At 35.4% G+C, this 18,477-nt stretch overlaps 1 protein-coding gene across 1 annotated transcript in view; it reads right to left on the bottom strand.

Moving 5' to 3' along the window:
- LUZP2 (leucine zipper protein 2) overlaps positions 1–18,477 on the bottom strand; it is a 125,983-nt gene that overhangs the window by 36,196 nt on the left and 71,310 nt on the right. The window contains exons 6-7 of the mRNA XM_085063262.1: positions 13,000–13,062; positions 9,490–9,552 (exon numbers count right to left, since the gene is read on the bottom strand). Coding sequence (XP_084919388.1) covers positions 9,490–9,552; positions 13,000–13,062 — 126 coding nt within the window. The remainder of the gene's footprint in view (positions 1–9,489; positions 9,553–12,999; positions 13,063–18,477) is intronic.

Genomic DNA, 18,477 nt, shown 5'->3' with positions numbered 1-18,477 from the left:
CCCTGGTTGAAAAGGGAACCCTAGAGAAGCCCACTGGACTAGCCAGTTATCTTTTCTCTCTGAAATTCTGATTAAGTAAATGCAAATTTTGTACAATGCAGAATAATTGGATACAATGCTCATTTCTCAGATAAAGAGCAACACATTTTTATTTTAACCCACTATTTCTACATGCACTTTCCCCCAACACCATCCCACGCTCCAAAGTTTCTGGAGTTCATCCCCAGCCAGGATTTTTTTCTTAACATACTTTCCAAGATCCCGTGCACTCTGCTGATTGTTGCACAGCTTAATGGGTAGCCACACAACACAAATGCTGTTTAGTGCAAATCCTACAAAGGTGGTTACCTTGGTCTCTGCTGGGCTAATGATATTTTCATTCCAGCACATCACAGCTGAGAGGATGAGCTGTAGTCCTCAGCAGGCAGCTAAAGTGATGTTCATTAGCATCAGGCATAAGCTGTGCTGCCAGATCAAGTGTCAAAAGTCTGGAATTTTCATTTCCCAGCTCATGGAAAGAACTGCTTAGTTGCATTTTAAAACAGGATTAGGCATTTACCTGCAGATTTATCACAGCAGTCACTGTTTCATTAGTCAAAACCAAACCCAAGGTAACTGTTTGCTCAGATGTGGGAAAGTCTCTTGTGAATTGCAGTCCAGAATTTCCACTGCACACATTTCTTACACCTGACACCAGTCACTGTCACACCACAAATACCAGGCCACTGGTTTAGTCCTTTAGTCTGGCAAAGGAGAATCCCCTACAGAAAGAATCCTTCCATTTTATCATTGTGCAAAATTCAAGTGGACTTAGCAGTGGATGACTAGCAGAAAAAAAATACTGAGATGTAAGAAATTGCTGGAGTTCAGTAACTTTTGAATTTTTTTCCTAAATTTTGGGCAGAGTATCACTCACAATAAACATGGTCACAGAAAATGTTTGAAAGCCTGAACATTAAGCTTGGCTCTGTGTGATGCAGAGACACTTCTTATCAGATACTCGAACTAGACCAAGAAATCTCTCACATCATTAACATTTTTATATTGCTACTTATTATTTTTCAGCACAGATATACAAATCCACACATTCTCAATAAAGAGAATCAAGATTGGAAAAAAAATACACACCTAATTGTGTAATTTCAATTGCCACTGAAAAGGAAATGACACAAAATAACATTTATATTATAAACACCAGGCTAGGGTGGCACCTCTGATAGGGTCAGCTGCTGAAGAATTAGAATCAGATGAAGGTGATGAGGACCAGACAACCAGGCAACTTCTTCCTTCAGCACCATCAGTTTAAATCAGTGGAAAACCAGAACTACACTTAGGAATTTTCTTCAATAGATGCTTTAAATAGGCATCCAAAAATCTGGGTAGTTTACAGAAAGCAGGTAATGGTGGTTAGAGGTGATTACTGTTTTCTTCCTTGCTATATAACACATTGAACCCAGTGAAACTGCTTCTGGATAAAAAAATCAAGTTGGAGGAAAAGTACTGAAGTTATTTAATTCATATCTTCTGTGACAAAGAATTCCTGTGTTGTAGTAACACTGTTCACATACAGAAAAACATTTTTGGTTTATAGTGAAAAGCTATTCTTCCAAAGGACAGGTTTCATGCATTTTAGTGAAGTTTTTCTGAATGCATCACTTACCAAGACTTATTTTTCATAATACTGTCACATTTTGATGGACTAGAATTTCCTGTAACATTCATGTATATTTATTTCATTTCACAGAATACTGAGCAAATAGCTCAGTGATACTAATCCAACTGATATAAAGTAAGAATAAAATTCGGGCGTTAAAAATGCATTTTGATGAATCATTCACTTGAAAGTAGTGATAGTTATTTACATCTTAGTTCCAAATCTGCAGGATAATCAGATCTTTTCTTTGAAAATTTTTGTCTCTCAAGGTCAAATTCATATTGCAAAAGTTTCACTGTTGCTGCAATTTAGAAGTTTTTTAGGGAGCCTAAATGAACTAACAGGGCTTTAAGGAATAAAGAAAAGGACAAACACCAGTAAGACACAAGCCCAATTCTAATCAGCTGCAAAGAGTCTTTCAGAAGACTAGCCTGGAAGAACTAAAAAATATTAAATTTCTCTTAGGTGTTTTTATAGAATGAGGTCTTTGAGAGGAAACAGTGAGAGCAGTAGCAGCCTTTCAAAGCCTGAAGGGTCCTACAGGAGAGCTGGAAAGGGACTTTTTCTGAGCACATGGAGTGACAGGACAAGAGGGAATGGGTTTCATCTGACAGAGGGCAGGTTTAGATTAGCCATTGGGAAGAAATAACCTTTCTGTTCTGTTCTTTGCTCACCAGAGGATGGTGAGGCTCTGGCTCAGGCTGCCCAGAGAAGCTGTGGCTGCTCCATCCCTGGAGGTGTTCAAGGCCAGGCTGGATGGAGCTCTGAGCAACCTGGTCTGGTAGGAGGTGTTTCTGCCCAGAGGGAGATTGAACTGAATGTTGTTTTAGGTCTCTTAAAAATAAAAAACCCATTATGTTTCTACGAAAAACATTTTTCTTCATTTTCAGAGAGAGTTCACTGAGCAATTACTGTCAGTGAAGTGAACTTTCCTAACTCACTTAAATGAATGTTCTTCCTTTTACTCATTATGAATCACATTGAACTAAATGACTGCGTGTCTTTGGAATAATGACTCTGAGTGATCAAGGATTTATAAATAGCATATTAACTAATACTGAGATGTTCCTAATCCTCAAAAGTCACTTGAAAGCAACAAAACAGGGGTGAGACAAGTTTTGTTATCTGAAAAACAGTGGCTAGAAGTTTCATTGTTTCTCACCTCCTCAATCACATCAGAAAAAACAAAAACATTCATTATGAGTGTTTTGTGTACCATTGCAGAAGTGATACCTTTTGTTTGTTCTAGAAAATGAATCTTTTCAATGATCTTTCTCGGGGCAAACACAACCACTTACATAAAAGGAATAAATTACTGTTGCATTGTGCATTACTGATGACATTGGGGGACTTTACAAATGAGCTTCCCAATACAGCTTCTGTGAGTTTTCTTCCTGTTATTTTAGCCTGAAAATTAGATCTGAACTTCCTTCTTCTCCTGGAATATTACAATTATGGGTCATGTGGGTAATGCAGCCACAGAGTTGTACAGAGAATTACTGCAAATACTGCATGCTGATCAGCACAGCCTAAAGAGGCTTTGAAAAGGCTTTTTACCCTTTTTTCCCCCCAGAAACTTTATACACCATGTTAATATGAAATAAAAAAAATTGTGATCCCTCTTGCTCTTGTTGAGATGTTTTATGTGTTTGGTTTCTTGTGTTTTGTGTTTGTAGAAGTTATTTTAAACTTGTAACTGTTCAAAACCCTTAAAAAAAGGATTTAATAAATTTCCATTCTTTTCCTTACGCAAAATTTCAAAGATTTTTTTTTCTTTGGCTATTGTTTTTGGGTTGTTTTTTTGCCAGAGAAGATGAGGTTATGGCTTCACACTAGGAGGAAAACTCGTATGTGCAGAGATCAACATAGCCACGTTTGGGTTCTTTTTACTTCAAAGGGTGATAAATTGGAATTTTGTTTGGTTTTTTTCAAAACTTTTAAGAATATATTTTATTTCATGCAAAGGGCTGCTGTTTATTAAGGATAATATTACCACACATGCTGCTTAGAATTAATTACAAAACATGGTTGTAATGTTTAAAACACTTGTTAAATAGATTGGATTTTCTCAATTCTGTTTTATCTCTGCACAGGCCTTAATAAATGTTTTAGAAAAAAATCTTTACTGTACAACTTTTATAATTTAGTATATTTTCTAATGAGGAAACATTTCACAATTGAACACCACCTAACTGCAAAGTTGGATAAATTATTCAGTAAACATAATTCTGCTGTGCTCATTCTGAAAGCACTATTTGTATCTTAGAAAAAGAGATTTGTTCTTCTCACTTACACTGTTTACCACAGCATAAGGTGGTAAATATAACTGAGAACAACACTTTTTGGCAACTATTCCATTTAATCAGGCATGCAGCAAAAATCAGATATTCAGTGACATATTAATTAGATTTCAAGCATTAACAACAAGAAGAAAAGTCAGTTAAAAATAACATTTCTGCAAAGTCTTACAACTTGTACATTTTATTAATGCTTATTACTGCTGCAATGCTTTTATCTCTCATTTTTAACTATTCTGGATGCACATCAAAAAAGGAAATAAGTCCTTTGTGGATTTTTATTAGCTGAAATTCAACTTTTCCTTCCCCAACCGTCACATAAAAGTTGCTACAATGAATGCAAAACTGCAGTTTGCCAGGGTTTTGGTAAAGCACTCAGCTTTTAACTAAAGGAAAATCACTGTTTTTTCTGCAGCATCCAGAGGATGCACACACATTTTAGCATGTACTTATTTAGAATTGTACTTTCCAATGGATAATCCACCCAAATGACCACAACAACCTGCTGCCCTTTCTTTTCTAAGTCAGTCTCCTTTAAAAAATTTATTTATTTTTAAAATATTTTAAAACTTTATTTATTTTAATAGCAGGAGAGCAAGCACTGAGGGAGTGAGCATTTTAAAATTCATGTTAGGCATTCCAGTTGTGCTCTACATCTCCTCAGGAGGGCTGAGAATGTTAGATGTTAGAATGTTAGAAACATTCATTTCATCTTTGCTTCAGAGAGGATTAGTTTCCAACTTCCCCCAAAGCTTCAGCTTTTTGGTTTTGGTGTTTCTCTGTAGGATTTGCCCATTCCAGAGAATAGTATAATTCAGCCAGGGAAACACAAAACAAAGGAAACAAAGCTACTTTTTGGGCATTATCTCTTAGAAGTGTTTGTCAAGAGGTAACTTCTCAAAACTTTCCATTTCCAAAATTCAATTCTAAAATTTGTAAAACTTTCCATTTCATTATGTCAGATTCTGCTGCTGAGAAAATAAAACCTAAACCATACAGCAGCAGCAGTATTCACTGACCCCAGCATATTCATTACTGCAAATTACCTCCAAATCTGCAACCATGAGCAACACAGAAATTAATAAACTCTATCAAAATTTATTGTATTTCCATTGAGGGCTTCATGCTGCAGATAGTCATGTAGATGTCTGTGAATTTGCTGCCAGGAATATCCTAAGAAAGAGGATCAGGGAGAGTGGTTGGGTGATGTCTGGGTTTCCACGGGGTGAGTAAGAACATTTCTGTATTGTACAATCTGTCTTTAGTATTGTTATTATTCATTTTCTTATCATGCCATCTCTTACCAATCAAACATCAACTACAGAAGCTTTTGCAACAGCCCCAATGTATTTTATAAAATTCAATTAAGAAAATTTCAATTTCCTGTCTCTCCCAGGGGCTCCAGCTTCTACTGTGAAAAACAACTCAATAATATCCTGTCTTAAAGCATTTTTCTACATCCAATCAGCAGGCTGATCTAATCGCAAGGCATTTATAAACCTGAAAACCAAAATCATATGTGCAGTGATTAAATTGCACAAGCTTAGGGACTTGATCAAGGGAAAAAAATCTTGAGGTCCACGGTCAACAAAAGCATTAATAAAATACATCATAAGCTTTCACACTTGGAATGGAAAACAAGTAACATTTTCTAAGACTGAACAGCAACATTTGGGAAGAGTTATGGGGATCATAAAGCATGAAGACTAAGTCATGCACTCACCATATCACAAAGCAGAAATACCTCAATGAAGATACAACAATCTCTGTTCTTAGAGGTCAGGAAAAAGTATCAGTTTCTCATTCATCACATATTAAACCACAAAACATTGCACACCCAAGGCCATGATCAGGCAAAACACCCAGCCTGGCACAAAATTCATATTCAATCCCATTATTCTCAAAAGACCAAAACCTAAATTTAATAAGATTATCACATTCTTAAGATCGATAAATAAATAAAATAATCTTCGTATAAAAATGAAGATTAAAATCGATAAATTAACAGAATAATCTTCATATAACGACCTCAAACATGAATAAAATCTACACTATACTTCTCTTTCCTCAGCCATCCATACATGGATGAACAGAATTTAATCTTCATCCTTTGTTAGGAATAAAACATTCCAAAGAGAAATGAACTCTTTTTGTTAGTATAATCAACTAATAATATATAAGCCACTGGAGACCAATGAGATTGAATTTATCAAATAGAAAACATCCTGAAATAAGTAAAGATATAGCTAACCAGGGGCTCAGTTTGCTGCTTTCTATTCAGTCCTCATTTCTGACAAAGTCAAGGGATTTTGGAGAACATTGTCTTATATGAAGCCTTTGCTAGTTATTCTCTCAAAGCAATATACTTTAAAATGCTGCACATTAAATATATAACAACAGGAAATTCTCCTCTTCCAGACTCTGTTCAGCTGTAATGCAGCATGATGAAGTCAGCCTGTAGCTTATAGAACTTTTGATCCCTAATAATATAATTGTTGCAAGATCTCTGGGGGGAAAAAAACCAACAAAACCAACAAACCCCTAATATTTTGCATTGCATTTATGTTTATTTCATAATAGTTTTTAGTTTAGCTATGTCTTTCCTAGGCAGTCCTGGTGAATTTCCCAGTGGATGCTGCACAAGATCCAGATGTTGTCACCTTGGATGAACAAACACACCACAGGGTAAAGATCCTGTCTGAAAGCAAGAGAAATCACAGTATTCTCTCAGGGAAGCTGATGTGACAGGCCAAAAAGGAAACTGTTCCCAGCTTTCTCTTATCATCTCCTTTTAGCACTGAACCACAGAAATTACATTTACCATTACAGGGCAATGTGAAAGCAGCAGGAGAGATAAGAGCATTCTTTCTGTGCTAGACAAACAAATGTACAAATAGAGGAAAATGATGATGCTTTTTCTTTTTTTTTAAAGCTTTCTGCAAGGAATATAGGAGTTTTATGGTACTTTGAACATGAGGAAGAATGTTTTAAAATCTGTTAAGAGGACTAATTTTTTGAAGTCAGCTGACTTCTGATAATTTTAAATATCAGCTGATAATTTTAATGTGTGCTGGTGCAAATCATGGGGGAAGTGGATGTCTGTGGCTAGCACAGGTCTTTCCCATGAGAAATCCTTTTGTGTTTTATAAATAAAGATAAGGTTTGGATGTTATTAAAAACAGTGTCCCAAGACTTGGACAGTGCAGGCCTGGCCAATCAGGCCTAGGGGGAGGTTTCTGACTGACCAATCTGGGTGACCTTTGAAAACTCTATATATATGATGAAATCAAAACAATAAAGGCCTTTTCCTTCTTGCCACTGAGAACTGACTTCCTTACTCTGCTAGCTGCTCAACAGCGACAGATCTCCATGTGTGAAATGGGTGATTTAGGATCAAGCCTAGGCACCAGCAAAATACACATAAAACTGTCCTGGAAAGCCTGAAACTTGCATCTTCATGCACGTGCCAGCACACTAAATACTTCTGTCAAAGATTCTCACAGAATTAAAGGGTGTAATCAAGTATTTCAAGCCCAGAAAATGATTTTAATGTTGACACAAGTTCTCTGCCAAATCAGGTCTTTGGTGTTTTTCTATTTGAATTTTTTTTTCCCTTTGTTTTTCTTTAATCATTTCGTCTCTGTATGTAATGTAGAATCTCATTTGTCTTCATTAGAGAAATAAGTAATTAAAAATTCTGGGGAATCAGTACTGTGGCATGTAATTAACTTCCAATAAGGAGGGAAACACACAAGGCATCAGTTCTCCTTCAGAGGGAGGAATGGTATAGATATTTACCAAATCCACTCAATACGATGCAAAAATAATTTAATGTAGTTTTGTATTTGACTATACCATAGCAAATGATTTAAACTGTTTTCACATGTCAAATAATGGTTTATTTTGTGAAGAACTAGGTCTTTCAAAGAATTTGGAAAGTGGTTTTGACTCGGAATTTGCAATAGTGTTATGGTGCTCAGTCCTTTAGAGGTATTGAGCACTCACTATTGTATTATTTATTGTAGCCAATCATATTTTCTTGCTTATTCAAAGTTAAATTCTACCATGGAACAAAGATAAAGTACATTGGTAGGTGAGGTGCAGTTAGTTGTTACTCACATTTGAACTTTTTCTTGTTTTTCTAGGGTTATCAATATATTTTGTCTTAGAATTTAAACAACAAAATGGAAAAGAGATGAAGCAAAGTAGATCAAATATATCTGGAACTGTGAAATTCAAAACACCAAAAGTTTCAGAAAACCAAAACACCAAAATTTGATTATTTTCTAATTTAGTCAAACATGAGACTTCTTCCAGGACAATATAGCCTAATAATGGGAAGACAGTTAATGAAGGAGGAGTAATTTAAAGAAGAAGTGGTCTGAAATGCCTGAAACGAATGCAGACGTCAACCTAGCAAAGCACTTAGACTTAGAAGTACTTCACTGAATCAGGGGTTTGGGATGATAATTTAAATTATTGCAACTAAGAGCAGTGTCAGTCAGAACTAATAAGTACTTACAAAGGCAGTGATAAGGATATCAATGCTAGATGGTGTTAAAATTTAAATGCTTGCATCTATAATATACATATTTTTGTCTCTGGATCTGTTTCCCTGGTATTGGTTCTATGAATATCAGAAATAAATGTTCCTGAAAAAGCTTGGAATCAACTGATGAATTGAAAAAAGAAAAAAAAAAAAAAGCACAGAAATCACATTGTGTCTTTTAAATGGCCTACATTATTCTGTATTTACAGCACTGTGTATACAATAGAGAGACAGTAGAGAGAATTAAACACTTCCAGAAGACAATGTGGAACTCATATTGACATGAATGACTTTGGAAGTTATTCTAGCTCTAGTCACTTTGAAGATGACTACTTAATCTTCATCCTTTATGCTGGGAATAAATAAAAGGACTGCTCCATGGTGACCTGCATCTCTTCTCCTCCTTTAACAGGGATTAACTCCTCCCTGTGTTAATAAGGACTTGATGCCCTTCAACAATATCTTCATGTTTTAAATTTTTTATTATTTAAAATGTGCTAGCTAGAAGAGACTATTCATTTGGACTGGTTAAAGAGCAGATGTTCTTTATCTTAAATCTTCTGACCTAAGGAACATTTCATTGCTAAAGCTCATCAGAAACACAAAGATTTGCATAAATGTTAACAAGACTTGACTTTGCCATGGACGACTGCTAATAATAGGAAAAACAAGAAGCATCTGTAAAATACAATGTTGTTCAGTTAGAAGGATGAAAAACATGTTACACAATATATGGAATAGGGAAACAGGTTTTATTCATCAGCAGTAACCTAGAATTTTGCTTTTTGTGAGCACAGAAATATAGGTGTAAATATGAAATATTTCTGAAAATGCATTATGGTATTAAGTGTGTCTTGGTGTTTTGAGCTCTTTTCAGAACCAAATTATTCCTTAGACCTGCAATAATAAAGGCAGTTATCATATTTCTGCTTATTCCAATGCTATATTAATGCTAATACTTCAGCCAATTACAGTGAAACAAAACTTACCTTAAAAATCAAATCCTTTTTTCCATACCGAAGCTCTTTCAGCTGGGCTTGGATCTTTTTTGACTGAAAGTGAGGATAACAAAATCAGGTGTTTGGTTTTTTTTTAATTTTAGATATTTAAAAAAAGGTAGTGAATTCTGACAACAGCAGAATCTAGATCAGATTTAAAATTCAGAATGTTCCCCACCCAAATAATATCAATTTCTTTTCCATGTTCACAAGTCAAACCAGCCAAAAGTACTGAGGAAAATGTAAAATAACACTCATTTAAAGCTCATACCTGAATTAGTTCTGTCAAGAACAGCTGTTGGGTTTACACATTTTAGACATGAGTTGTTAATAATACTTTCTATGAATCATAACTGAAGGCATCACCTTCAAAGTAAACAATTTTATTCTTAGAGGTAAAAAGGCTCCTTAGGCTTGCATGGGTTATTCTTTGTAAAGATCAGGTGTTGCAGGTGATATCCAAAGGAATTAGGTTCTCAGTTTGCAACCATGCCCTTGAAAATAGTCAGAGGTATGCTTATTTATCTCAGTTTAAGATGAGATTTGTTTTATATATTGCTAAATATATCCTTGAAATAATTCTAAGTAATAGTCTATACATTATATTAATTAAAAAAAAATAGAAGTGGATCTTTTATACTAAACCCAAATATCCAACGAACATTATTTCACCATTGATCTAAGAATCCTCTCAAAATAACAGTTTGTTTTTAATAAAATCCACAGTCCTGACTGATATTCCATATGAATTCTTGTATTAATTATTCCAAATGTTCTGAACTCCTTGGAATGGATTAGAAGTCTATTTCACATTTACTGAAACATCATTCCATAAGCAAAACATATGACAAAGGTAGTATATCCTTCATAAGCTGGAGCTTTTGGAAAGATTTTATATCCTTCCAATTGGTGCAGCCAAACTCAGTGACAGACAGTGACAGACTTTTAGGAAGGCTAAATGAAAATAAAATGCTAAAAATAAGATTTTAGAACCTGCTTCAAATATGTAAATAGCAAGGCCAAAATGGTTATGGTATTCTGTAAAATCTGAAACAAATATCCAAGCTAAGTCCTCCTTAATTCCTTGTTCTGTGAATTTTTCTGCTCTTATTTCTCTCAATAACATTGTCCTCTGACCTGGGTAATGCAATTTAGCTGTGGAATATATTCCACATCACCTAAACACCAAAGAGAAAATGTTCACCCATTTTAATTGATCTAAACAATTGTTTAATTGGTTAATAAAATACACAAGGTATCCAAATAGGCTGTAGAGGAATCTAATAACTGAAAAGATACTGAGTTCACAGAGTTGTTATGCTTGGTGAGCATAGTACTTCATTAAAACCAGAAAACATTGTGTTTCTCTGTTTCTCTGGCTGGCACAACCTAACTGGCAAAATGACCAAAAAAAAAATTTTAAAAAATGCTCCTGTACTCCTGCAGCACTTCTATTTGTTCCAATGGTACTAACATGCCTAATAGCCACAAATTTTCCAGGATGATTCATAAAGTCAGAGCTCCTCACACTCTGAAATACACTCACACCCTGCTGTCTTGACTATTACTTAATTTATATTTAGTTTCCTGAAGTTCTCTGACTGCCAGGGCTTGTCAGACTGTAATAAATTTAATTGCATCATCCTTAGATGTAAATATTAAGAGACATAATCAGAGAAAATATCTCCAATTACCAAATTTGAAATATTATGCAGCTAGGTGTGGTGGTTTGCCCCTGTCTGGATGCCAGGTGCCCACCAAAGTCACTTTACTGCTTTCCTACTCAACTGGGCAGAGACAGAAAATATAGAAAAGGGTCATGAGTTAAGGACAGAGAGAGGTTACTCACCAATTACCTTCATGGGCAAAACAGACTTGGCTTGGAGCAACTAACTGAATTTATTACCAATCAAAATCAGAGCAGGATAAGAAGAAATAAATCTTAAAAATAGCTTCCCCCCACTCCTTCCAAGGTTTTACCTCCTCCTCCTTCAGCACAGGGAGACAGGAAATGAAGGTTATGTCCAGTTAATCACATTTCTGTTGCTGCTTTCTCCTCAGACAGAGGATTTCCCCTGCTCCATCACAGGGAAACACATTTCCATGGGAAGCAGTCCTCTACAAACTTGTTCAGGGTGAGTACTTCCCATGGGCTGCAGCTCTTTACAAACTGCTCCAGGATGATCCCTTTCCCTGGGCTGCAATGGGAATGGATTGCTGCAGCCTGGCTCCTCCATGGGGTCACAAGTGCCACAAGGAAACCTGCTTTTGGGGTCTGCAGGGATGGTTCTTTCCCCTATTCTCACTCCTCTCTTCTCTGGCAACAGCTATTACTGTGTAGTAACTTTTTTCTTTCTTAAATCCATGATCTCAGAGGGGTTTCTGCCATCTCTGATGTCCCAGTTCATGGTACAGCTGGCATTGGCAGGGCTGGATATGGGGGAAGCCACCCCAACAGCCTTCCCCACCACCAAAACCTTGCCTGGCAAACCCAATACTCTAGGAAAAACAAACTTGAAAAAGAGGGGAAACCACAAAACTACTTGCACACCCTGCTGATTTTTTAAGCAGTAAACAAGAGAAGAAAATATATCTACATTCCTGTACTGTGACATACTTGAAAGCAACAATGGGGATAAAGGAAGATAACAGATTTTGAAAAACCTAAAAAAAGCTCCAAACCCTATTATTTCCTACCTTTGAGAATTTGTCAGAACTTGACCTCCTATGTACTGACCTCTAAGTTAAAAGGTAGAAACTCTAATGAAGAAAATGCTTTCAACCATAATTAGGAAAATTTTTAGTACAGAAGAAATTGTTATGCTTTGATTTCTTTCTGGCAAGGTACAATGACTCTGATAGAAATTACATATGGAAAAACCACAGACTAAATTAATGTAAATCAGATTCACATGTAATGCCTTCATCTTATGCAAAGTTAAATAAAGGGAGTGCTCACACAAATACTGGTACTTCTGCATTGCTGAATTTGCCAAAAAACAGGGCTTTTGTATCTGATTATATTTTCTATCTTGGTCTTCAGTACAGGGAAGATTTCCTTCCCTCAGTTTCACTGAAATAACAAAACATTCTAGGAATCAATAATCATAGATCTTTCCTGCCTCCATGTTAATTTCAAAACAGACATTTGGTAATCCCTTAGTGTAGACATGGAGATCCTGGAAATTAAATCAGTTTTACATACGTTATAGATGTACATATCTATAGAGTTATATCATAGCATGCCCAGATGATTTTGTCTCAAACTGGAGTTTTCAACTCATTTTCCAATCCATTTGAGTCACTTGTGAAGTCACAGATGAGTTGGGATGGGAGCACTTTAGGAACACTCACCATTTCAGCATAATATATGTTCTGTATTCTGGTATATATATTTTTTCTGGTGGATACATACAGTACACCAGGACCTCAGTACAAAAGACTTTGATGCAAACTTCTTTTGGGTACATTAGAGTTAGAATAGAGAGGAACCTTCCTTACCTCTTCTGCATGGATACCACAGAGCTTGTTTCCTGACAAGAGCTTGTTCTTGAGGCTTTTGTTCTGAGAGTGGGACAAAAAAAACAAAACAAAAAACAAAAAAAACCAGTTTATTAGTAAGTGTCACTAAAATATTAAAGGACGCTTTAACTATTGGATCATATTGGCTTTATTTTATATATGGATAACAGCTTCAATCACCAACAAAGACATAAATAAGACAAGAAAGATTCATCCAGGCACAGTATCTTATTACAGAATTCTAAAACACATTTGCATTAAAATTTGCTTCAACAGGAGCAGGAATACCCATAGAAAGCTTTCCAAACCACTCTGGCAACTGAAAGCAATTTAGATTTAATATGCTGAGGTACAAAAGGGAAGAGAAAACCCTCTGATCCTTGCTTGGTGTCAACTTCATAGCTCAATATCATTTTCTGTAAATCTTTATAACAACTGAGTAATAGGGCCAAGATCTCATCATTCGACCTTGATGATCAAAATCAAGGTGTTTTTTTTGCTAAATCTTATAATTTAGAGCTGCAAGTAACCAAGACCAATACAAGGTTAGTTACCTGGTATGACCTTTTGCTACCTCAATGTGATTTTTCCTGTAGGAGTTTGAAATGCATTTCTTCTCATTTTCAGGGAAAAGAACAAAGCTGGACAAAATGAATTTTCCATAGCCATTATTTTCCCACTCCTCACTCATATCATCCCACAATTATCAGTCAAGAGTAAAGATTTCTCTGCAGTGTGAACATCTTTCAAAATGGGTCAAAAGCATAAGTATTCAATAAGCAGATCTGCAAGTGCTGAACATAACACACTGAACACTAAAAAGAAATGAAAAGAACACTGAAATAATCTGCTCCTGTGCTCAAGAACTGTAAATATACAAACAGAGAGAGAACATGCCACATCTCAGGAATGCTCAGTTTATTACTAAATAGCAGTAGCTTTCCTGTACATTGTGCACAAAACCAAGCTGTCCTTAGAGCAAAAATTGTAATTCCATCCAGTTCAAATTTAGGTCCACATCCCACTGAAACACTGGAAGCTTTCATTCCAGAATTACAAACTTGGAGTTTTTCTTGGAAAAAAAAAACCAAAACTTTTTTATTAAAGCAAACGCAAAGAAACTAAAATTTCATTTGAAACCTCATTTGCACGATTCCAAACTAAGAGATGTGACATAATTTCACATTACAGTGTTGCTGGCAAGAGCACACACTCCTGCAGAAACTATAAATCTTTCCCAGCTGTTTGATAAGGATGCCCACAGTTCTTTGATACACCAGAAAGGAACTAGGATGTTACTTTGAATAAGTCAACAATCCAGATTCTATCTCACAAAACATGATTTGCAAAGGGCTGGGTGCTGCTCTAGTAAGTCTCACAGTCAATTGCTTCTTTTTGTTCTTTGCTTGAAAATTCATGCTGTAGCTCACCAAAGAGCAATACCCTGTTGTACTAACCACGATGGAAATACAGAACAAGACAAGTGCCTTTGGAAAAAAAGGAGCTGCAGAGCAGATACTAGGGGAACAAAGGTAAATAAAACAGAAATCAAAGGCATGGAGCACACCTGACTCACCTATTGCTCTCCAGGGGTACATCTGCAGAGCTATGTTGTCCTTGGGATCACACAGTAAAAGTGTTTTACACACATCTGGATGGTGTCACATAAAGATCAGGTGATGCTGGTGAAACAGATGTGCCAAAGGGACTATTTCATTAGGGACTTGCACTTCATTAACCCAGGATATCAAGTCATCCCTTTGGTTTGACTAAATTATTATTATCCTCCTGTCCCTCTCCAGACTGGTTGGTTCAGCAACACTCTGTCCATATTTCAGAACCAAAGTAAGAATGAAATCATTGTAATCACTGTAAATCATTAAATTTTTATTCATTTATCTTCCTTTTGCCCAGTACAAGCTTCTGTAAGAAATAACTTATCTAATACACTAATCTTTCATAATTAATCTCTACATGGGCTGTTTTGAGAATACCATGAATGGGAAAAACTGTGTGTAAACAGGACACACAGTGTACTAGATGCTTGATGCAATTTCCACATTTTGTGCCAAATAAACCTGTCAAAAGAATATAGTTACATATATACAAAATTTGTATATATAACTATACATATATAGGTTTTTTTATACATATATAGTTATATATACAAATATAACTGTAATATATGTAGAATATAATATATATAATATATATATCCAAAACAAAAACTTGATGAAAATATTTATAGTTAGGAGATGGACTCCATTTTAGATATTTAGCTAGGTTTAGCATGATTTACCAGTTCTGTCTCTTTGTCCAGTCTATTCGCAACAAAAACACCCAGCAGGATTATCAGAATGCAAGCAAAATAGTTGTGAATCTATCTGAAATTAGTATTTTTTTTTTTAGAAATGAGAGCAAGCATTAAAAGTTGATATTGTCAAGAGTATAATAAGCAGGAGGTTGTCAGAGGTCAATGACATCTTCTTGCCTACAATTTGGGTGGTTTGATGTTATTTCACAAATCACATGTCACTGTTAAAAATAGCTTTGCATCCTGATTAATAGTGCTAATTTTTATAGCAGAATGTGAAGCACACCAGTAAAAACATGAAGTATAACAGAGTCTGGTTTTTTTAAAATTCTGAACTAAAATCTTCTTTCTTCTTCTGAAAGAAGTCTGATCAGGTACATTTTCTAAAAGAATATTTCCCTTTTACTAGAAAGGCACTATTCAAAATCAGATTAATTAATCAATGAAATCATAAATTGCGAAGACCTATCGATTCAGTACAGAAGTACTGACTTTTAATACTTGCAAGGATTAAAGATTATGTTCATTCTCCTATTAAGAATCCCTCAAAGAGCAACAACAAATGAGTTAAACTAATTGAAATTGTATATAGTTTTTATTTCATTTGTAATTAAGTACTATAATGGAAAATGTCTTGGACATTTCATTGTGAGAGACTGAAATGTGATTGCTGAGGGGTTAAACATTGTTATGAAGGACTCTTTCTCTCCCCTCCCTTTTTTTGTTTCTTTCTATCTCTTTCTCTTTACCTCATATTTACTGTTAAATAAAATCCATGCTATTGACTTGGCATATGGTCTGATTTGCAGCAGAATTTGGGCAGAGGCATCTCTCTGACAATTTTAATAACCAGATTGTAACAGACCACAAAAGTCACAACTCTTAATGACAACTTGGTAAATTTGTTAAGGTCTCCACTGATCTTCCATACTGAAAATAAAAAGATTTCTGCTTTAGTTCTTGGGCTTTTATATTTCCTTTTTCTCTTACACTGACATAACACTCCTATATTTTTTTGGAGTTCTGACATTATTTTCTACCCATGAGACCAGAATTAATGAAAGATGAATTAATTGTGTTAACACTGATTTATTTAGGTTGCCTAAAGATCTACCTGCAATATAAAATCACATAAAAAAGCTGTAGTGTCCTACTTGCTTTGTCAATATGCCTTTGGAACCTGAAGGAAAAAAAAAAATCCTTGCTTGCTGGCCAAAGGTAATAGGTTCCTTTCTATTCCTAACTTTGGAAAAGAAATCCTTCACTTCTACATTTATTCTCCTGAATCAAATGCCAACAGGCTGGCCAAATAAACACAAACCATCTGAAGCTCTTCACCCATGTTTTTTAAAAAGCAGCAATTCCAGATTGAGCACATCAGCTCTGCAGAGAAGGGGCAGAGATTGCCTTAGCATTCTTAGAGAACAACAGCCCTGCTGCCAATTAGAGAACTTGGGCAAAGGCTTACAAAGAAAAGCACAAACTGTACACTTGAAAGCTTAACAGAACCACTTTTGCAGCTGCAGCTTTACTCATTTCCTTTTCTGCGAATAAATTTTATAAAAATCATTAATTATATAGCTACATGTGGTATTTTTTATAATTTCTCCATCTGATTTTAGTACATACAGTAAAAAACCTCATGAGACAAGAGCCACAGTTTATAGGCATTGTTAACTGTAGGAATTGTTAACTGAGTCCAGTTCAGAGAGGTTTATTATCCTTGTCAATCTGAAGTTAGAGGGATTAACTTCTGATCTGATGAATCACACATTCAACCAACAGAAGGCTAAACTTACACCACCAAAGTAAAAGTCACAAAATCTCAGATGTCATTTTTTTGAAGTTAGTTTATCTTGATCCCTGGTCACACACCGAGTGCTTTAATACTCTTATGTTACATTTTATAATTTGAAATACAGGTATCATCTTTTTGAACCAGCATCAGGATTTAAACCCAGAATGAACAAACTATATAACCTGGACACCATCAGTACGAAGCACAGGACACAAAGTATGCTCAAGCAAAGGCAATTTCACTTTCTCTCTCAGCAAATAATTCTCAGCAATTCAATTCACGCACTTTATCTGAGCTCTGACATAATTTTTTTTTGGTTTATAAAATATAAATTTGGCTCTGCTTCCCCTTGATAAATAGTGCAAACCTAACCATGCTAGGCTGTTGCTCATCATTGAAATATTTCTCTCTTATGCACATTACACTAAAAAACCAAACAAACCCAAGAACTAAGGAAAGCACTCTGGCCAGCAGCAGTGTCAGGGCCAACTGCCAAGATGAATGGTTTTCCATCCCCTGAGAAGCTAAAGTTGTTCTCTGTGCCCTTAGGAGAGAAATCAACAGACCAAAACCACCTAACTGGATTTATCTGATATCACAACATATTGGTACCCAGTTAACTTTGGCTATTAGCTTTGTATTTCACAATGATGAAAAATGTTCTGTATCTCATGAAACATTGTGACTGCTGTAATCCCAGCAGGGTTGGCTCAGCCCTTCATCTTCCTGAGACAGATAAATTGAGTTTCCCATACTTAAGTTTATTAGTTATGATCTTTAAAACTGCTTTTCTACCTGTCCTTACGGGCACTGAGGACACTGTGAGTTTCTGTAAAGGGTGTTTGCCTTGATATTCTTGAGCAGGTTTAAGTCTCTTTTCCTCACAGTTTTTCCATGGCCAAGTGTGTCAAACAGCTGAAAGACTCTGCCCCTTTAGAGTATTTTAATATATATATAATATATATATTATATATATTTATATATATATATTTTATATACATTATATATTTATATATATTATACATTTTTATATATTTTATATCTATTTTATATATATAGTGATGATGCATAGATGGAGTGCACACTTTCAGATCTATCTGAATCTAAACTCAGCAAGCTCCATTGTATACATTTCTTTTTCTCTGCCTGTCTATAGCTGCTAATATTAAGGCTGTCTGTTTTTTTCTTGTGTTTCATGTAATCCAGCTGAGCTGAACAAGTTGATGAGCAACACAGAAAAATCCTCCTTTTGAGCTTTTAGCAGGAGGTTTGTGTTGGTTGTGTTTGTGTTGGTGTTCCAATCATTTCAACAGGACTCTGCTATGGGAAAGCAAATGCTATTTCT

Source organism: Lichenostomus cassidix, chromosome 5, assembly GCF_008360975.1.
Source record: "Lichenostomus cassidix isolate B80296 chromosome 5, HeHo_3.0, whole genome shotgun sequence".
NCBI lineage: Eukaryota > Metazoa > Chordata > Aves > Passeriformes > Meliphagidae > Lichenostomus > Lichenostomus cassidix.
This window is presented reverse-complemented; position numbering and strand designations above follow the sequence as displayed.